The sequence below is a fragment of the Lissotriton helveticus genome, chromosome 4_1, assembly GCF_964261635.1.
Source record: "Lissotriton helveticus chromosome 4_1, aLisHel1.1, whole genome shotgun sequence".
NCBI lineage: Eukaryota > Metazoa > Chordata > Amphibia > Caudata > Salamandridae > Lissotriton > Lissotriton helveticus.
The window spans coordinates 785,272,282-785,294,951 of NC_136063.1; the positions used below are offsets into that span (position 1 = coordinate 785,272,282).

The following is a 22,670-nucleotide window of genomic DNA, read 5'->3' on the forward strand; positions in this document are numbered from 1 at the left end:
GGGCAGGAGACGAGAGACCGGGAAGCATCAGAGGACGAGGAGGGGGAAGACCGTTCCCTATGATGCCGCTTCCTCGAACTTTTCCACATCTCATACAATGCCTGTAGAAGAAAAAGACCAACTCTGCACAGTATAGCAAAGAATCCGTGAAAGACCGCTATGCGGTACTCACCCCAACGACCCCGTTTTAACAGCTGCAAAAACCACCTGGAAATGAAGCGCCTGATCCTCGTCCGGACAGAAGACAGGCACCAGAAAACCGGAAGGCGTCATGAACCACCAGCCAATCTGGAGACACGGAGAGCCCCCCAGTAAGCCTGGCAGACCAGGAGGGGTGGCCATCGGGCAAAATAGGAGCCCACGCGGTATTACCACCACCGCGCGACTCAGGAAACATCCAGCCAGCCCGCGCCACTCCCCCCAAGCCCGGCAGGGAGGGAGAGGCAAATTACCGGAGGGACCGAACATCAGCCCCCTCCACGTAAGTACAGCAAACACAGGAGTGCCCACGCTCCTGTCACGTTCAAGATCCCTATCAGAATGACATAAAAAATTAACAGAGGGATTGTTGGGACCTTTACGCTTATGTACTCCCAGCAGGAGGGGGAGGGTAGGTCCAGCATTCCTTCGTTCTTTTTTCTGTCAGTGAGATGGATTATCTCACTTTGTAATGAAGTTATCCAGGACGTTGGGACCTGGGTGTAATGTTTAGTCCCGCAATTATTTAGACTGATTAGAGCAATGGGTCGGGCAGGTGGTTGGTTTGAGGGGAAGTGTCCATTGCGAGTTCTAAGCCCCAATGAGTGTAGGAGGTACATTCAATCAATCAATCAATCAATCAAAGACATTTATAGAGCGCACTACTTACCCGTAGGGTCTCAAGGCGCTTGGGGGGGGGGGGTGCCGCTACTGCTCGAACAGCCAGGTCTTGAGCTTCTTCCTGAAGGAGAGGTGGTCTTGGGTCAGGCGTAGGTCGGCCGGGAGGGAGTTCCATGTCTTGGAGGCCAGGTAGGAGAAGGACCTTCCTCCTGTAGTGGCTCTACGGATGCGTGGGACGGCGGCGAGGGCGTGGCTGGCAGATCGGAGGTGGCGTTTGGGAGCGTAGAAGTTGATGCGGTTGTTGAGGTAGCTCGGGCCTTGATCGTGGAGAGCTTTGTGAGCGTAGGTAAGGAGGCGGAAGGTGATTCTCTTGTTGACCGGGAGCCAGTGCAGGTCTCTTAGGTGTCCGGAGATGTGGCTGTGTCGTGGGACGTCGAGGATGAGTCTGGCTGAGGCGTTCTGGATGCGCTGGAGTCTCTTCTGGGTCTTGGCGGTGGTTCCGGCGTAGAGTGCGTTGCCGTAGTCCAGTCGGCTGGTGACGAGGGCCTGGGTGACGGTCTTCCTGGTCTCCGTGGGGATCCACCAGAAGATCTTCCGAAGCATGCGCAAGATGTTGAAGCACGACAAGGAGACGGCGTTGACTTGCCTGGTCATGGAGAGGGAGGAGTCCAGGATGAAGCCCAGGTTGCGTGCGTGGTTCGTCGGTTTGGGTGCGGTGCCCAGGGCGGGGGGCCACCAGGAGTCGTCCCAGGCGGAGGGCGAGGAGCCCAGGATGAGGACCTCCGTCTTATCTGAGTTCAGCTTCAGGCGGCTCGTCGTCATCCACTCGGCTACCTCTTTCATCCCTTCGTGCAGGTTGGCTCTGGCGGTGGCGGGGTCGTTGGTCAGGGAGAGGATCAGCTGGGTGTCGTCGGCGTAGGAGATTATGTTGAGGTTGTGTTGGCGTGCGATGGCCGCGAGGGGGCTCATGTAGACGTTGAAGAGAGTAGGGCTCAGCGAGGATCCTTGAGGGACGCCGCAGATGACTTCGGTGGCCTCTGACTTGTACGGTGGTAGGCGGACTCTCTGTGTTCTTCCGTCCAGGAAGGAGACGATCCATTCCAGTGCCTTCTCCTGGATTCCGACGTTGCTGAGGCGCTGCACAAGGGTGCGGTGGCAGACCGTGTCGAAAGCCGCGGAGAGGTCTAGGAGGATGAGGGCCGCTGTTTCTCCGTTGTCCATCAGAGCTCGGATGTCGTCGGTGGCGGCGATGAGGGCGGTCTCGGTGCTGTGGTTGGCACGGAATCCGGACTGCGATGGGTCGAGGGATCCATTCGTCTCGAGGAAGGCGGCCAGCTGTTTGTTGACGGTCTTCTCGATGACTTTGGCTGGGAACGGGAGTAGAGAGATGGGGCGGTAATTCTTGAGTTCGGTGGGGTCTGCTGTAGGTTTCTTGAGTAGAGCACTGAGTTCGGCGTGCTTCCAGCTCTCGGGGAAGGTGGCGGTGTTTAATGAGGAGTTGATGATGTCCCGCAGGTGGGGTGCGATGACAGCGTCGGCTTTGTTGAAGACGTGGTGAGGGCAGGGGTCGGTCGGAGATCCGGAGTGGACGGAGTTCATCATGTGGACGGTGTCTTCGGTGTTGACCGGGGTCCAGGCGCGGAGGGTGGAGGTGGGTGGCGTTGCTGCGGTCGTGGCGTGCGTCGGTTGAGTGCTGAAGCTGTTGTGTATGTCCGCGATCTTGTTGTGGAAGTAGGAGGCGAGGGAGTTGCAGGGTCTTGTGATGGGGTGATGTCGTTGTTTCCGGCGTTGGGTTTGGAGAGCTCTTTCACGATGTTGAAGAGTTCCTTGCAGTTGTGTGCGTTGTTGTCCAGTCGGTTCTTGAAAGCCGTTTTCTTGGCTGTGCGGATCAGTTGGTGGTGTTTCCGGGTGGCGAGCTTGAGGGTGGTCCTGTTGTTCGGCGTGGGTTCCTTTCTCCAGGCTTTCTCGAGGGCTCGACAGTTCTTCTTGGAGCTCTTAAGTTCGTCGGTGAACCATGGAGCCTTCTTGCTGCCGGGTCTGCTGGGCGGGATCCTCAGAGGGGCGAGTTCGTCCGCGCAGTTGCTGATCCACTTCGTGAGGTTGTCGGCGGCCTGGCTGGGGTCCGCTGATCTGGCCGGAGGGTGCTGGCTCAGGGAAGCGGCGAGCTGGTCGGCTGTGATCTTGTTCCAGCTTCTCCGGGCAACCTGTTGCTGGTGGTGGTGGATCGTCGTTCTTGTGAAGGTGAAGTGGATGCATCTGTGGTCCGTCCAGTGGAGTTCCGTGGCGTTGCTGAAAGCGATGTCTTTGCTGGATGAGAAGATGGCGTCGAGTGTGTGTCCGGCGAGGTGGGTGGGGGTGGACACCAGCTGCTTGAGTCCAAGGTTGGCGAGGTTGTCGAGCAGGGTGCTGGTGTTGCAGTCGTTGTTGTTCTCCAGGTGGAAGTTGAAGTCCCCCAGGAGGATGTAGTCAGCGGAGGGGAGGGCGTGCGGGCTGACGAAGTCGGCGATGTCCTCGCTGAAATGGGTGCGTGGTCCTGGAGGTCGGTAGATCAGGGTGCCCCTGAGGGTGGTCTTCGGGTCGGTGTGGATCTGGGAATGCAGGTGTTCGGCGGAGGGTGGGGTGTTGTCGGTGCTGGTCGAGATGCGGATGGTGTTCTTGTGGATGATGGCGATGCCTCCTCCCACCTGGTTGGCGTTGCGGTCCTTCCGGGTGATCTTGTAGCCGTCTGGGATGGCGATGGCGATGTCGGGCGCTGAGGAGGCGTTCATCCAGGTCTCCGTGATGAAGGCAACGTCGGGGGCTGTGGCGTCTAGGAGGTTCCAGAGTTCGATGGCGTGTCTGTGGACGGAGCGGGTGTTGAGCAGGATGCACTTGAGGTGGGTGCTGCTGGTGTTCGTCTTGGCGGGTGCTGGTGCGAGGCAGGTCCGGATGCATGTGAACTTGCAGGCGTGGCAGCTGAAGGGTCCGTGGGTGCGTCGTGGTGAGGCTTGGTAGCATCCTGGGGGTCGACCGGCGTTGAGTGCGCTGAGGTTGGCGGCGGTGTAGGTCAGGCGGGTCGGTCGGGGTCGTCGAGGGCCAGGGGTCCTGGCACTGGGCGCGGTCCGGGCGCGGACGGGCGCAGACGGGCTTACCTTTGGCGCGCCTTCGGCGCACAATCGGCACGCCCGCTGCGAGTCAACGCTGCGCGTTCGCACGGTCGCCATATATGGCGAAGTGCGCGGGTGGGCGGAGCAGCTGGGAGGCGGGAGCGGGGAGGGAACAGAAGGAAAAAAGGGGCGGGGTCAGCGGTGGTGGCGGGAAGCGGGGAGCGGGGAGGGAAGACAGAGGGCGGCAACAGGCAGTGAAAACAAACAGGCAATACAGCGGAAAAGCCTATAAAACGGGAAAAACACTAATTAAACAGATACAAATACAATTCTATACAGTAGAAACACCAGGGGCACAGGGAGAAGAGCGCCGATCACGGACCACGCCGCTCGAAGGAGGGGGCGTGGTCACGAGGTGGCAGACGGGCAGCGAGGCACAGTGGAAAGGGAGGCACACGCAGCAGCTGGTGGCCGTGCGGCGCGGGGGTGTCCTAGAACATTCCGGAAGTCCTCAACTTATCAGTGTGTCTTATGGAGAAAACGTTCATTGGTATATTTCAATGGATTATCCTGCAGGTTAATATTGTCAGAGTCTTCAGACTCCTTCATCATGTGCATATTGAAATCGTCACATAAGAACAGTTGGGTAGTCGGGTGAACATTAGTCAAGCATACAATTGTTTCTTCCAATTGGCTTACAGCAGGATTCTCTAAAGTCAGTCCTGGAGGGCCGAATCCAACCAGACTTTTAGCATATCCCCAGTTAGATAAATGTAGTTATCTTAAAAATCTGGCATGGATCCAGCCCTCCAGAACCGATTTTGGAGAACCATGACTTAGAGCAATTAGTTGTTTTTGTAGCTGACGGGTTAAGTAAACATTTAAGAGCCGGAGGCAGTTCAAACTGTGTGGTTGTAATTTGTTTTTAATGATGAGGCCCTGTTTCCACAAAGGCCCAGTTACAGGTTAATAGTTTCTAATGATAATCTGAGAAAGACATACATAGACAAGCACCCTTTGTGTTTGCCTGTGGTAGTGTCTTGTGTTGCTGGCTGTTGGAATTCCACAAAGCTGATGAGTGGGTGACTTACTTCACACCAAGTTTCTTGAAATGACATAATATTGTGGCTTTGCCAGAACTGTAACACCTCTGAATCTTTTGTGATCTTGGTAAGGCTGTGAATGGTCCATGAATAAAAGAAGATGGGATGTTGAACAAGATGAGAATCTGGAAAAGTTCATCTCTTCTTATGGCCTACTAGAGAGTAGGTAAGCCAATTCCAATCTTCTTCCTGATTAGTCATGGGCGGGTGAAGCATGCAAAATATTCCCACTCTCTCAGATTGTGTTATGCTTAGACTTTCAATATTTTGAAGGATAGAATGAGATGGCCTATTGCTCCTTTCAAACCTGAAAATGATAACGAGCGATGACTCCTAAATAATGAATAGTTAAGATATGATTTTTTTAAATGAAGAAGATTGCTCGTCTGGTAATAGGTTTGTGGGATATAAAGGTTTGACTGGTTCCATGATTGATTTTCCCCGTAATGAGAATTATTTTACTGCACCTAAATGTTTTAGTGTGTTTCCTCTATTTAACATATCATAAGGCATTTCGAAGTATAATGGATCAAAAGGAGTAGTTTATTCATCAGCATTTGTGGAGCTACGTCCTGGTTTGAAACTGCAGTGGCTGCAACTATACCTGCCTACTCAAAACCCTCTTCTATCAAAGCTACTGGATGTGGATTGTTATATACCTTTTCTTCACATGTGTTTCTATTGATTGGAGACAAAATTGCACCAGTTGTGTTTTTTATGCTTTCTCTTGTTGGGATCTTTGTGGGTAACAAAAGTCTAGATCTAGCAGAATTGAGTCCTCGTTTTTCAGTGTTTCATGACCAGAGGTTTTTTTAAGTACATAGTTTGCATGGCACTATTAGTTGATCTCTCTTGACTTATAGCTACTTCTCGTATTGTTGTAATAGGTAGTTCGCTTGGTGTAGTGAATGCAGTGCCCGCTGGCAAACCCTGGTTTAATAAAGAATGGCGTGTCGCAAAATCCATACTGATTGACGCACTTAAAATGAAGGGTGCTCTAGAAGTAAAAGAAAAAAGGAAATTGTATAATAAAGTATTGGCAAAAGCAAAGTCTTCCTGGGACGAAGAACTATGGTCCAGTATGTTGTCAGCGGCTAAGACAAAGGACCAGAAGTTATTCTGAGAAATAGTAGCTAAGGGAAATAAAAGAGAGAAAGAGAGGTCTTCCTAGATGAGGCAACGTGGATAAACCACTTTACGAACCTATACACGGTGCAAGGGCCTGGGGGAGTAGTGCAGGAAGAGAGAGCTCTACCTGTTGTAGATGATGTACACCCACAGATAGTTTTTAACTTGCAGGAGACAGAGCTAGCTATTAACTCGGTCAAACAGGGGAAGGCCCCTGGTCTTGACAAAATCCCAGGTGACCTCTTCAAGCATGACTTGGCTGTATGGGCACCATATTTAAATCATCTGTGCAATAAAGTTGCGGCTGGCAAACCAATCCCGGATACATGGAACGGCGCACAAATTATCACAATTTTTAAAAAGGGGAATAGAAGCGATCCAGCTAACTATCGCCCCATAAGTCTTTTAGATATAACCCAAAAAATATATGCCAGGCACATATTAAACCGTATTAATGCATGGTTGGAACAAGAATCAGTTTTAACAAAATACCAAGCGGGCTTCAGAGATAAAACTGGAACCATAGACCAGGTACTAAGGCTGTATTGGAAATATGTCATCATTCGCAAAGGCCACTTGTATGTGGCATTTGTTGACTTACGAGCAGCATTTTATCTTATCCCCCGAGATCTACTATGGGAATCCTTGAAATGCCAGGGACTCCCAGGGGATTTGTTAAATTTGGTGATGGGTCTCCACAAGGAGAATTACGCTAAGGTCAGGTGGGGCCCAAACGGGGAACTTTCACAATCTATCCCTATAAAAAGGGAAGTACGCCAGGGGTGCGTGCTGACTCCTACACTCTTCTCCCTCTTTGTTAATGACATCCCGTCCTACATGGAGAAGTGTGATAATGATTCACCTAGATTGGGGGGTGAACGGGTTCCGTCCCTCCTTTTTGCGGATGATACCATCCTAATTTCACAAACACCGCGGGGTCTCCAGAATTTACTAGAAAGTTTCCAGTCATATTGCAATCTTAAAGGGTTAGAAATTAATATAAAAAAAAACAAAATACATGGCACTGAGCCCGCATAAAAGTTTTTAAAAAAACCTAATGTTAAATGGTCACAAATTAGATCACGAGCAGAATTTTACATATTTAGGTGTATTAATTGATTCACTACTAGCAAGGAGACCGCAGCTAGAAAAAACAAAAATAGTGTTTAAACAAAACTGCCTTCCAATTTTAAAAAGACACAATAAATGCTCGAACAAGGCAGTTACCCCAGCTTTAGAGATCTTTAGGTACAAGGTTTAATCTGCGGTACTATATGGAGCAGAATTATGGGGACCAGTATGCAGGAAGACTTTTGAAACCCTTGAGAATAAGTTCTTTAGGGGATTACTAAAAGTGCCCACTAACACCCCGCTGACACCACTATTTTTGGATCTGAATATCAAACGTACTGACCAACATGCAATGTTGAGACCATTATTGCTGTAGGTCAGATTATGGACAACTCCCGAACTGAACGAATATAAAAACGGGTTGAAGGAGGTTATGGATCTAGACAGCGGGAGCAAAATTTACTGGTTAAAGCATGTAAGATCCTGGCTAGTTAAACTAGGACTAGCCCATTTTTGGAGCGAGCCAGAATCTGAGTGTGGGTTCAAGAAAAATTGTTAAATTGTCATTCTGGTCCTATATAAGTTATGATTCTGCATACATAAAAATCCATGGCCCCTTAACTGAAAATTTGTTAATGGTTAAAGATGTGGCACATTTTGAAACATTTTTGGATGAGGTACAGCCGCCACTAGCAAAAACCTTGTATATAAAATACAGATATGGAATACAGAGAACTAAAGCTCTTGAGAAAAGTTGGGTGAAGATAAACAGTGATCTCTGCACTTTATGCTCTAACAATGCAAGGGAAGATGTCTTACATATATTATTTTTCTGCTCCAGTTAGGCAAAGTCAAGGAAAAAGTGGATAGTGCCGCTATGTCGCATTACTGGTTCGAACTCCTATAAGGAGGCTGGTAGAATCTTAAAAACAGACACCAGTCAAGTAATTGTGTTTGGCATCAGTAGATTTCTTCTCGCTGCTAATTTTATTAGATTGAAAATGGGTCTTCATTTTTAACTATATAACTTGTTGAACCCTTTTAAAACTAATATCATGATCGTTACATATACCATAAGTAAAGGATGACCGAGTACCCAACTTTACGGTTGGGCATACCAACCATGTAATATTTTTGTATTATTTTATTGTAATTTTTTAATTATTATGCCATGGTGGTTACAAAATGTAATTGTTTTTAGCTTGTAAAAATGTTGATTATTTTTAACTCTATATTTATTTAAAATGTGTGATGATTTCTTTGACCGTAACACCATGACACAAATAAGATGACGTAGACCGGGATGAAGTGAACTTATAATGTAATGTAATCCTAAGTAGACCTTCCATACCCACTTGTGTTTTTGAATGTTATATAATCGTATCTTAATGAATTTTAACTGTATATCTTTTATGATGCAACTGCAACGAAATAAAGATTATTGACTGAGGTAGTTCGCTGTCTAGCGAGTTACTTGATTTTCCTTTTTTAGTTGGTGTGTGAAGCACAGTGTCGGCAATTGGAATTGCTTTGGACAAAGACGAGTTAAAGATTGATTGGAAATGAACACGTTGACGAAACATTTCAGATATTGTTGTTGACTTAAAGTTATTTTTACACACTTTCTTTGTTTTCTGCATTCCTTCTTTTTGAGTCTCCTCACAAATGATGATTGCATTTTGGTTGGAGGTTTGCTGCCTCTTACAATTACATCTTCAGTTTCTTCCAAACTGTTGTCCTTCAGGGGAGCTTAATTGAAGTATTTAGTTTCTTAGTTTCTTTCAATTTGATTGTAAGCTCTTAGTGATGGATTAAAGTCTATTGGTGATAGGGCTCAGGCACACATTGAACTGATCGAGACTGCCTCTGGGTGTGCCCATTGAATGTGGTCATTCAATCACTCTAGCTTGCAATCAATCTCAGCAACATAGGTTGCATTGTCTAAAGCAGATCAATTTTACTTTCCAGCTTGTCTGATTGAAAAGTAAATGTTTATGTGGTTGAGTCTAAAGTATCCAGAAGAGTGTTCCAAAGGGGAGATTTATCTAGGGATGAGGCTGGCTGTGTAGACTATGTGCTACCATTTCATATACGGCCATTTCCTGCGCTTTGAGTTTCCTGAGAAGTGCTGTCTTCGAGGTTTATGATATCATGGTCACAACAAAACAGTTTGCTTGATTTGGAAACCCATACAATTCAGTTGTCATTGCTATTAGACTCTGAGCTTGCCTCTAGAGTCTCGAGGAGTTTTCAGAAATTATCGGGTGGAGGATAGGCCAAGAAAACCTTTGTAACATTGAGACATCCGTTAGCTGGTTGAGTGGAGGTTGTCTTGCCTATTAGCTTGACTGGATGAATACATATGTAACTGCATATTTGTGTCCTGTTATACTAGAGACCTGGTTCTCGTTTTATAAACAATAAACATTTGTTATCAAAAAATCTGTTAGTTGGTTGAACAGGTTTCCTTTTTGTTGTGGATCGAGCTCCTAATTCTTTGATGGGAAAATTGATAATGATGAAAGTAATATTAGGCTCTCGCTCACAATTACTGAGGGGTGGAATTGAGTGGGCGTGGTGGTTTAGATTTATCAGGATGTGCCACATAAGTTGCAGAGACAGTTATGTTTTTATGCCCAGGGTACTTGGTATGCTCATTATTATTGTTAAGCTTGTAGGGGGTGCTGATTGGAGCAGATCTTCTGACATATTTGAGCAATATGTTAAAGAAGGGGAAGTTTACGATTCCATCGACCTACCATTTTTTAGCTGGATCATTGGACCTCTTAGCAGATCTTTATTACGTCTTGATCTCTTTTGCTTTACTGTGGAAGCAACTACAGTTCGATGAAGGCTAGACCTCATTTACTTAGGGCATTCATGAAGATAGGCCGCCAATGAGTGGACCGCATTCGACCACTGTATTATATTCTATTTACCCGTTGGCCGTGAGGCAGCCTGCTCAGTAAAGTTAATTATAACGGGAGGCATTTTTTTTTCCAAGAAGCCCTTTCAGGTTCCTGCAGGTGAGATGTCATTTTTTTAACTTTGGGTTGCAAGGATTCTGTTGAACTCAGGGACCCAGTGGGTCTGTGAGCAGCATTTTTATTTGAGGCAGTATGTTCTATATTCTAAATGCTAACAGAAGTGCTTTCTCTCTCTCTGACTGCAAAGTAAGAGTAGTTTTTAAGTTAAGTATGTGGGGTCTTGCAGGTGTACATAGAGTGTAAAAGGGAAAGGTTTATGATGTCATTTCTTTTGTAAAATACAACAGAATTTAAATACTGGTAAATGCATGCACACCTTTCAGACTGTATCATCAGTTAGGAAAGCAAAAATTAAGAATATTTTTTGTAATTCTGAAATGTGATGCAAACAAAGATTGTAATAGGAAGAAAATCAGGAAACCTTTACTTGGTGATACGCGAATGATAAATGCTCACTGAAACCCGATTACGACCTATTATCATATGTGTGCTTTATAGTTTTATCAGTAAAACTGTGTGTCTGTGCAGATTTAGTGACCATTTCACTGAATAATGTGCTGCCTGTAAATGACAGTGTACTACCATATGATGCTTTAGTATTATATTTGTAGCAGTGTGCTCCAGAATGCACCACCAGCTGCATACTGTGACCTTGCCACTCTCCTCCTGAATACGGTTGCTACACTTTGTGTAAAGCTAGGATTTTTAACAACTCATAGGACTACAGTGATGTAACACTGATGTCAGCAACCACACTCTGAAAATTGTTCTAGCTCCATTGCTGCTAAGGTGCTGAACTATGTTCCTAATCCAGTTTTAAAATAAACCCTTGCAAGTACTCCCAAGCACAACTCCAGGTATACCTTTCGGTACTTTTAGCTGCTGTGTTTTTTACTTTACAAAGCCATTTCATCGGAGAATGTGCTCACTATACGTAATCATACAGACTCATCCCACTTGTGTTTAATCTTCACACCTTAATTGAGAAATACGGGCGTGGGAGCCAGGTTTGAGTCTCTTTGTTGGCTCTGGGCAAATCACTTAATCTCCTGTGCTTATAATTACCCGAATTTATGTAATGTAGTCTGGTGCTCATGTAATGTGTCCCAATGCCCACGTGCAGTGTTCGCAATATATAAATCTGATATATATAGATATCGAGTTCAAAATGCACCACTGAACCTTTTTTTTACTCAAAAAAGAATATGTAGCCATATCCCTTACTCTGCTGCAGAAGAGATTTTTCAAATTTACTAAAAATATTTTATATCAACATCAAGATATTTCAGAAGCCTTGTGATTTTAGTGAGCAGATGCTCTAGACCAGCACCCTACTCTGAAAAGTGTTCCGGCTCTGGCAGTTCACCATCTGCCACTTTTATTGGCAGATCAATATTATGACCACAGTCCGATAAAGACATATCAAAAGGTGTGGTCAAGGTTGTGACATTTAAAAACAATTGATGTTAGAGAGGTACTCAAACAATTGTAAAGACTATGAGCCTGATTCACAAAAGTAATCTGAAACAAAATCCTAACTTTACGACTTTTGGTATTCACAAAAGGCATTTAGGAGTAGTTACTTAAGGATTCCTAACTTTACTACTCCTAAACTTAGACAAAATCCTAACTTTACGTCTTTCGGTATTCACAAAGGGCTTCCTAACTTTACTACTCCTAAATCTCTTTTGTGAATACCGAAAGTCGTAAAGTTAGGATTTTGTCTCAGATTACTTTTGTGAATCGGGTTCACAGTTATTCGGTAATTCACAGGTTTTTGAGAGCATGTGTACTATTACATTTAAAAATCGCCTCTGCCACAGGTCCATTAAAGCTAGGTGGGTCTCGAAGGTTTGTTGTTCTACAAATTGGGTTGTGGCTCTAAAAGGTTTGGGAAGCACTGAGTTAGGTAATGCCACTTGCACAGCTGATGGATAGGTCAGTGTGTTGAATACCTGCATAGTGTCGGCCAACGTCTCTCCTTGCAAGCTCGATTTCCAGCTGGGTTGACTCAGCCCTTTATCTTTCGGAATTGAATCAATCTCAGCATTTTTTAGACTTCTATGATTTCCCGCTTATAAAATGAAAAATATACTTTTTGTAGCCACCTCTACCCAGGAGAACAACACAAATCAGCAAGAAAAATAACTGCAGGTTCAAGATATGCAAAACTCCCACACAAGTTACATTGTACCATTTTTCAGCATGAACAAACTTCCTCTGTTCTTAAAAAGCTCAAGAGGATCCCTGCCAAAGAGAAATGCCATTTTAAAGTGCACTTCTGGTTCCACAAGTCTATGCTAGCCAAAGGCCCGGGCATCAGTCAGGGACTGGGAATCTTCCCAACCTCCATGGTTTACGAACGTATGCAAAAATGTATTTACCCTAGTGAATTTAAACCAGTGCATATAAAACCAATATCTAAATACGTCGAAAATAAAAATAAATTTAATTTTGAGAAAGCAACACCCCTTGCTGGCTTATTTACAACTTTTTTTTTTTAAGTTCAAGTTTATTGAAACCAAAACATAGCATAGAATACAGAATGTAATACACTCAATCAATGAAAGGTATATGAGATACAAAAATAAATTTGAGAAGGCATAATAAAACGGAATCAATAAACACCTATATCTAAGTCATGGAAAAGGAAAACAAGGGGGGACAAGGAAACAAAACAAAAAGGGAAGTGAAGTATGTACATTTCATAAAATATAACATTGTATGCAGATATTAAAACTTAAATAAAATGTATACAATTGACAGCAAGTAATAAATAAGCATAAAACTTTATAAATCGAAGGAAAAAGATAAATAAGCAAAATCATGGCGGCTTTTATTTACAACTTTTAAACCATGTGTTTTTTCCACCGTATTCATGAACTTTACAAAGCGTGCACTCAAGCAAATGTTCAAGGCTTGAATTGAGTCCACAACTGCATGCCAGCAGGAGCGAATTTCCATTAGATTTAATGATTGTTTTAGGCAAGTTCTTTTCTCAGTTACCAGTGCAATGCAAGCGCCCACAATATGTTTGATTGACTTCTTAGGTTGCCCACAAAATCTAGAGTTCCTTATAGAGTCAGTCTTGCACCTTTTTGGAATTACATCAATGGTGGGCCGTCCTCTGAGACGGTATAGCAAGAGTATGCTTTAAGGCTTTTTAGAAAGACCCACCAAGATAAGCTTGGCTAGTAAGTACTGGATAACTGTTAGTAACATTCCATGCATGTGCATGCTTTGTCAATTCCAATTTTTCTTCCAACAAGGACAATATGCCCATATTTTTGGTGAGGGTATCTTTTGCAGATGTTGAAGCTAACCAAAGTTTTCCATAACCCCCAGATCGGATATTGACACTTGTAGAATACACAGTGAAGGCACTTTCTCCCCTGAATTCACAATGTCCAGACAAAGCAGATGGCTGAATGTATCATTTGGGTCCAATGAAGCTTAAAGTACAAATTCAGAAAATAATCTTTATGGGTGATTGTTTGCTTATTAGTCCAAATTATAGGTGGATTTGAGCTGTAGAGGAACGTTGTGGCAGGTGGAAAACCCTCTTGTAGGTGAGGGAAATTACTTTATCCAGGACAGGGCCGGCTTTAGGGTGGTGCGACTGGTGGAGCCACACCTGGCGCTGCCTTTGGTGGGGGGGGGGGGGCACTGAGTTTAAAAACAGCTTTTGTTTTTTAAGCATGTGAAATTCCTTGTGCGGTCAGCAGTTTTCAGGAAACGATAAAAATTTCAAGATAACCTGGTGATTAATGCTCCTACTGGTGAGAGATTGGAATTTTACCTAGTGGCAGTTATGGCTCATCATAAATTAGCGCAGATGGTTCATGTGGGTGGCTCTTGCAGAGAACGTGTATATACAGATCACAGAACTGAGTGCGAGTGAGCTATGATTAGCACTTTAAAAAAATAAAATGTTTGTCATAGAGAGGTTATGGAGAGATGAGGTGCACTGGTGATGAGTGGTAGCGAGGGAATTCATGGTGAAGGAAGTCAAGGAGGGGGTGCCACAAAGGATTGTCGCACCGGGCACAACCAGCGGTAAAGCCAGCCCATATCCAGGAGTGTCTCCGCTCTTCCCCTCAGCTCTTCTGAGTCTTAGGCAAGTGTAGGAAGCAATTTTGCCTGGATGACTGTCAACATAGGGACCAATGTCGGCCCACAAAGTTATTTGTCCAGTGCACAGAATGTATGGAGCAGGGAAGGGGTGCTGTTTTTAATATACTGCTTGTGAGGGAGGAATGATCCTCGATTATCTATAAGGAGCCCAAGATGTTTGTATTCATATTCCTCCAATCCTTGGTGACCATTCAGGACCCAATTGCTGTTTTTTTAAATTTTGTTACCCATGATTATTATTTTAGTTTTTTTTTATTTATTTTTTATTTTAATATTTTTTTTAATTTGTAACAAACAATAATTAAGAGTGACATTCCCATATCCCCCCTCCCACCCCTCTGATTGTCTTTGCATCCTTATTAAATCAATTTTGTGACTACTTCCACTCGAATCATTACACAGCCATTTAGCCAACAACCCAAAAGAGCAGGGCAGGTGGCGCTTAGTATAATAATAATAATAATAATAATAATAATAATCCACATTTGTATAGCGCACAATCACCCGTTAGGGTCTCTAGGCGCTGGGGGCCGTCGGGAAGATTAAGCAAGCTATTGCCCAGAGTCGCATGGTGCTGGGCTAACCTGCCGCCGGAGCCGGGGATCGAACCCTGATCCCCAGATTCCAGCATCAGTCGCCCTGGCCGCGGCGCCACACCTCTCAATCAATCAATCAATCATGCCATTTGTATAGCGCACTACTCACCCGGGAGGGTCTCATGGTACATAGGTGCACATCAAGCAGCGTCAGACAATAACTATGAGAACGCTCATGCCCTCAATCCCCACTAGTACAAGTTACTCATTGTCCCGATAAGGCTGCCATTGTTGCCCTCAGGTCTCAATCTCCCTGTAGCTCTATGTCTGTGTTGGTGCCTCCTTTACTCGCTAGGTAGGTTTGGTAAAGACCCCAGAAGTTCTTGGGTCTGCTTGTGGGGGGCAGAAGCTCACTATAGTTCTCCGACTGTGTACAACAATATGTCATCTCATGTGCCCATCGTTTAGGTGTCGGCACCGGGCCTCTCATCCATCAACATGCCACCACTCTGCGCGCTATTAGTAAACCCATGTCCACCAGCCTCCGCACAGCTCTGGGTAGTTCCTTGGTGTATCCTAGCAAAGCCATGATTATTATTTTAGTTATGTCAAGGTTTACATGCAACTTGTTGGTAAGAGAATAACCATGATTACATTTAAGAGACACTGTAATCCAATCCTTGGTTTGCTCATTGAGAGGACATCGCCCGCATAGAGTAGCCATGATATTGGAAGACCAATTAACCTTGGGGTGTGGGCATTAACGTTATCTAATGACGTTGAAAAGGTCTGCTAAAAATATGTTGAACAGCAGTGGTGCTAAAACGCAGCCTTGTTTCATGCCTGTGGTCGCATAAATCTTTTGCAATAAAATTCTACCAGCTCCAATTTTAGCACAAACCAAGTGTTAGAATATCACAGGATGATTCCCCTTAACAGGATTGATGGGATACCCATGCTCAAAGGCTTGGTCCACAGGGTGCCTCTAGAGACCAAATCAGAGGCAGATTTAAAATCCATGAAGCAAAGATAAAGCAGTGATCAATTAATCAGGGTTCTGTTGATTAATAAAGAGAGGGCCCTGCCCATTTCTTCCCTAAGCCTGTTTGGTCATCCGCGCAATCAAGCTCAGTAGCCCAGTGCTCAAGATCTTAGAGTAAAAGGCCCCAAAGTTATTGGCCTCGTTGCTGAGTAAGGATATTTGTCAATAGTTGACAGGGTTGAGCAATCACCCCTCTGTATTATAGGATGGATAGTTGCCCCTCACCAAGAATCTGGCACTTGTTGGGAAACAAATACATGATTGAAGAGGAGCTTTAGTTTTTCTGACCAGAACTTGCGGTTTTGAATACAACTTGGGGGAGGCCATTGGACCGGAGGCACCATCTGTGCGGCCCTTCCTTATAATTTTTTCTACTTCTGACTTTAGGACTCTGTATATTCTAAGCACTCCTGATATAGCTATGGGCTCATTGGCCGTAAGGCTCCTTTACATGTACCTATGGTCGTGCTCTGATAAGGCCTCTCCGTTGGTTCTTTGATGGCCTCCACTGGGACCCTTCCTCTTTGTATCTTGCAGAAATAATTGAATCAGTTGCTTTCACTATTGTCAGTATTATTTTCTGTTGCTTCCCCTTTTACAAGTGATTTATAATACGCCAACAGTTCTATGGGTTCCTTTCCTTCACAGAAGTCATAGTGGTATTCTCTTTCGGTTGCCCAGATTGCTTTTGCTGTAAATTTTTTATGAAATCTGTGAGTCATGAAAGGTGTAATCTACAACTGCGTCTGGTTACAGAAAAAACTTATTTAGGGTATTGACAAATGTTCCCTTCCCAAAATCAGATATGGCATTTGAGAAACAAATGTCCTCAGTGCGATGTTTGTGGAGGAGTTTTCCGCTTTACACAAAATCGTCTGTTTCGGAGGAACCATGTAGGCACATTTTGTCTTCATTTCTAAAATACTGTTTTCTCCCACTTAAAAATATATTTCTTCATCATGTTTTCTTTTCCTAACTGTGTGCAAATTGGGTTATTTGGTGCATGTCCGTCCATTTCTTTACCAGATGCTTCTGGACTATTTAAGTGTTCTGAAAGGTGCGAGAAATGCATTGATAAATGTTTGTGGCTATCAGCCAAGTGATACCTAATTGGTGTTTGCCATATTTGCAGTCCCTTAACCACTCATTGACCACATCTCTGTGATTCCACAAGTGACACAGAGCATGGGATTTTGGAAGACCTTACCCCTATCTGTAGCGGGCCACATCGCAGTTCCTAAGATGGTGGCTTGGTCTTGCTTCCTATATTTCTTTGCGGTGCTCTCTTTGGTGATTCCTCAGGCCATGTTCTGGGAGCTCGACCCTATCCTGCTCAACCTTATTTGGAATAAGAGTCGCGCTGTGTATCCTAAATCAAATTGCAATCTGTGATGACGGATGAGGGGTGAATGCCCTAACTTTTATCTGTACTGCATTGGTATGCAGGCTGGTTCCCTGCGCGGAGCGTCCCTGGACTGCTATGGATACCAAAGCCCCTTAACTCACAGCAGCTTTGGACCCTGATACTTAACTGAGCCATCCATAATGGTCATCATAAGATGACAGACCTCCGGGCATGCTGCATGCATGTTCTCACTAGGGCACGCATATGATCGCAATATTGCCAGAATTTACCGCTCCGGGTGTTGCTCACACAACTACAGGGAATTGAAGAGGGTCGCTAGCTGGAATGGGTGGCGGCGGGGTTGGACACAGTGGACACACTGTTTGTTGATGGCATGCTGTGGCCTTTTGATGACTTTTGCACAGACTATGATATTCCAGAGGAACAATTTCTGCTATACTGTAGTTTGACGGCAGCTATACACACAATATGGGGCCAGCTCGGAGTAGAGCCCACACCTCTCACGAACTGTTGTTTCCTTTGTAACACCTCCAACTTCCGACATCTGGTTTCAGATCTTTATTTGGCCCTAAGGGGCAATACCTGCTCCCCCATAGTAGTGCTGTGGATTCGTTGGGAGGGGGACCAAGGATCTCCCATCTAAGATGGAGATTGGGCCAGCATGTGGGAATTGGTGAATTAGCATGCTACAATGCATGCAATCCCATCATGTTCCTTAACCTCTTCGATGCTGGTGACGGAACCGTTCCGTCATCAGTCACGGCTGAGCTGTGCTGATGACGGAACGGTTCCGTCACGACCGCGCCCTTTTCTGGAATGTCCAGCACAGGGGCGGAATCGGCGCCGCACGGATGCGGTTAAGAACGCGGTTGTTACAACGACCGCATTGTTAGAACGTGATGCCATTACAACGCAAGTCATTACATCGACTTGCAGTAGATGGCGCTTTAACAGTAGGAATAGTATAATTTACTATTCCAACTCCAGCCTACGCAACAGTAGGGAAGGTGTTGGAATAGTAAATTATACTATTCCTTATGTTAGAGCGCCATCTACTGCAAGTCGATGTAATGACTTGTATAGTAATAGCATCGCGTTATAACAACGCGGTCGTTGTAATGACCGCGTTGTAAAGGAATCGCAGTCTAATGACCACGTTGTAAAGGTTATTTCCCGAAGTGGAACCCAAAATCTCTCGTAACTCTAGCTTTAAGCTAATCCATTTTTATATCCTTCATCGTGCATATCTCACACCTTCGAAGCTTAGTATTTATTTTTCCATCTCGTCGACCGACTTCCTTTGCTGGAAAGTCACTTTGGGGGACATCCTCCATATGCCCGCACTTAACCTTCTGTTGGTCTGAGGTAATGTGTCTGTTGGCTGAAAACACTGACTGTGCGCTGGCTCCTTCGTCCCAGTTTTGCCTTATGTGTATCTACCCCCGTCCTGCCAAGTACAGAGTCACTAGTCGCTTTATTGGCCTAGCCATAGTGTTGGTTAAGCGCAAAATCACTATGCTATGGGAAAACGTTAACGTCCGTAGATTGAAGGCCGGTAGGTGGACGTGGTGTGATGGGCAACATGGGAGGGTATCCCTCTGCTTCGTGAAGCACACCTGGTCAGGCGCCCCTTGAAACAGGCGAGGGCATGGGATGTGCTTTTGGCAGACTTCTGTGGACATGGGGCTGAAAGCGCAGATGAGATTTCTGAATAAATATCCCTTTAGCTGCGCTCTTCCTGTTAGGTTTTCCGTGGCCTGGTAATTGAGTCCCCTGCTGGATTTGCAACTCCCCTTAATTACTAACAAGTTCCATCACTGAACTTCGCTTCTGCCATGTTGTATCCACTTGGGTATATCTTTACTTGTTCCTTATTTGGTTCCATTACCTGATTCATCAACTTCTCAAGGGGGCAGAGGCAGGAGGGGAGACATGCCACTGGAGAGGTGTGGTGAGACTGGATGTTGGTCTGCTCACTTTTTATTCGTTCACCTTTCAATGCCTATTCTGCCTTTTATGGCAAATTTCAGTCCACTGATCCTTGATCCTTCATTCACATGCACATACCTTGACCTGCAATGATGCGTTTCTATATATTTTGCATTATTGGATTTTGTCGTTCTTAACAGTTAATATCTCATTTGACTGGACTCACTGCGATGTAAGTGCATTGATATATATATTGTAGAATTGAAAGTGTGACTATGCTATATTTTTTTCTATTTCAATAAAAATCTGTAAAAGTAAAAGAAATGTATGCTATATACTAATGTGTAACGGATCGACGAAACTGATCGACGATCATGCTACTACCTTTATAAATGCATTGTAACACACACAGGTGTAAATTATACTTGTTTCATTTGATAAGACTGTCTTAAACCAGGACACAAGACTTTGAAAAGGACAAATCTATCTCAGATAAGTCTACACATCTTGTATTCTATTTCTGCTAAAGTAAACTGCCTGGAATTGAGTGAGGAGGTATATCGTGTGCGTCTGTGTGTACATTCACTTTGTGTGTGTGTGTTATACATGCCAACCCTCCCGATTCAGGCGAGAGACTACCGATTTCAATGCTAGTTAGTCGCTTCCCGATTCCTTCATGCAAAAACCTGATTCTTCGGCGGGCTGCAGCGGGGACTGGTCTAGTGAGACTTATAGTATTCAACCTGAGCCGGCAGGCCAGTGCACAACATATTTGTCACTGACTCTCTGCCTGCGCTTTCTCCGTGCTCCTGACAGATAAGGGTAAAAACATGTATCTGTGTTTCTGATATCCGATCCTGCAGCAGCACACTAAGGGGCCTATTCCGCCCGGCCGCCCGCCACCGTAACGTTAAACGGGATCGACCGCCCGAGGTGCAGCGGTCCAGCTATTGCACTTATGATGCGACCGCCACCCTGGCGGTCGCATCCAGCACAATTTACATTACGGCTGGCAGTGCTGTCAGCAGCACCCGCCGCAATGCAAAATATGCATGTTGTGCATTGGCATGCACAACGTGACAGGCACTGCGCGGTGCGTGCCACCTTGTGCATTCCAATGAAGGGGGTACCATTGGTACACCCCAAGTGCAGGCATCCACCCCCCCCCCCCACCGCCCCTGGGGCCAGTAACGGGCCCCCAAAGGCATTCTCCACATGCTTTTCCATGGCGAAGTCTCCGCCATGGAAAGGCATGTCACTGTAGGCATGCTAATATGGATGGCGGTGCCTGCAAGGCACTGACACCATATTGGCTGCCTTTTCCGCCCGGCCGGCAATGCGACCGGGGGACAGTCTTTCTGTCCGCTGCGGTGCCCCTTGCCATACTAATATGGCGGGGGTGAAAATGGATATTTGGCGGGTGGATCGCCGGCCCGGCAGTGGCGATCCGCCAGATATCCTAATAGGCCCCCAAGATCCGTGCATAGCAGTAGACCCGATTCAAGCCTCCATAGAAGTAAATGGGAAAAAAACAATATCCCGATTATTTTTCTAAATTCTCCCACTTCCTCTTCTAAAATGCTGGCATGTATGGTGTGTGTGTTTGTGCACACCTTGTTTGCATGTGATTGTATGTGTGCAGACGCTTGTGTGCGTTTACTTTTTTGCATGTGTGTATATTTGCAGGCATGCGTGAGTGTGCGCAGTTATGTGTGTGTGTGTGTGCTTTAAAAGAATGGAGGAGATTATTATGTTTTTTCCCTAAAGGTAAGCAGAAGGACTTTGTTAGAAAGAGAGAATGCTTCCTGTTGAATCAGTTTTAAAATGTCAAATAAATGATTGAATTCCTACACTTCCTTTGTGTAAAGTACGCTTTATTTTTTCCCATGCCCAGCTTGGCTCGACGGCCCTCATGGTTGCCTCTTACTCTGGCCACTTAGACTGTGTCCGGGAATTGGTTTTACAAGGAGCTGATGTCAATCTACACAGAGAGGTAGGACATCTTTCGCTTCTTAATAATTATGCCTTCTTGGTGTCGCAACTCTTTAGAATTGTGCTTGAGTTAAAACTGTGCTTTCTTTTATATTTGCGCATGTGTTTCTTTTAATGAGACACATTAATGAAAGGGTTTAGAGTCTCTAAAGAAACAGACTGTGATAATTTACGTATACTATTACAAAAGAAACTCCTCAATCGGTGTAAACGAAATAGGATTGTCCCAGCTTTCAGAGACTGGAACAGCTAGTTTTATTAACGGTATGGAAAATCATACTGCATGCAATGTCTCTTTAATTCTGATTCTCCCGCATCAGTTTAGTAGGATTAAAAATAGATCCAGTGCATGTTTAGTGTTGGTGGTTCGAGGTGGTGGCCGCTGCCACTCGTTTTTGACGACGAGAACTTATTTTCTTATTGATACGTAGCAACCGAATTAAAGGCAACAAAGGACTAACAAAGGGGGAATAGACAGATAGGAAACAGTGATAAATATTTAAAGTAGAGATATAAAGGAACCTACATTAGTGTATTAAAAAAGAGTCAAAAGTCTAGGGTGGTGGAAGAACACAAGCCAGGTTGGTATTTCGCAACCCTGGCAATTGTCAGCACTGGGCTCCTAAGAAACATTTTGAGCCTATGCACTCTATATTTTTTAAACTAAACTAAATTAAGCATTGATTTTTTTTTTGATTTTTTTTTTTAAAGTATTTTTATTGCGGAACTGATACACGGCCATTTAGCCCGCAACCCGGAGGTCGGGCGGCAAATTAGATACAACATATACATGTTGGCCCAACAAAAGGCCCGATGCGGATAGTCTTCGCCCTGTGGTTCAGTCCTGCTTTTACTTTTGTTGTAAAGAAGGAAAACCTGAGATGTAACCACCCAATAAAACGGCCCCCCTCCCCTAATGTAGCAAAGCCCACCCAACAATTCGAAGGCAGGACAGCATAGACATAGGATCAAATGTTCGTGGTATAATCAGTATGGGTTGTCCGCACAGCAACCCCCCCCCCCCGCCATCAGTGCAGTAGCAGTTCAACTGTGAGCGTGTAGGAGGAAACTAACTGGAGTATGTAGGAGTATATTAGAAATCTATCGCATTACAGGGACGCAGGAAGTCCAGCTGCGTCACTGTCCGTGTCGCATGGGGAATTGAGATCTCGCAGGGCCTGTACCAATGTTTCCCATGCCTGCGCAGAGTCCAGCGCTTTTTCATTCTGCTGCCGCCTCGCCAGTTGGTAACGCAGGGTGCTCTCCCTCTCCGCCCATTTGAGTAATTCAGTGCGCCATTTAGTGCCCGTCAGACCAACTCGTGCCTTCCAGCGCCGCGTTACTAAATTAAGCATTGATAAGCACATTTCAATCCTAACCATAACTTTAATGCAATTTCCACACACAAAAAATCATAAAATCCTTGCCACTTAAACCGTGGCCAAAAAAGAGAGACAATGGACGCCGAAACTTGGAT

General features: G+C 45.2%; 1 protein-coding gene across 2 annotated transcripts in view; it reads left to right on the forward strand.

Annotated features, from left to right (window-relative positions):
* Positions 1 to 22,670, forward strand: part of ANKRD29 (ankyrin repeat domain 29) — a 459,839-nt gene that overhangs the window by 187,580 nt on the left and 249,589 nt on the right. The window contains exon 3 of one of the 2 annotated variants that reach the window (XM_078685682.1): positions 21,096 to 21,194. The exons of the other annotated variant lie outside the window; for it this stretch is intronic. Within the exon in view, the coding sequence (XP_078541808.1) occupies positions 21,096 to 21,194 (99 nt within the window). The remainder of the gene's footprint in view (positions 1 to 21,095; positions 21,195 to 22,670) is intronic. 2 annotated transcript variants of the gene reach the window in all.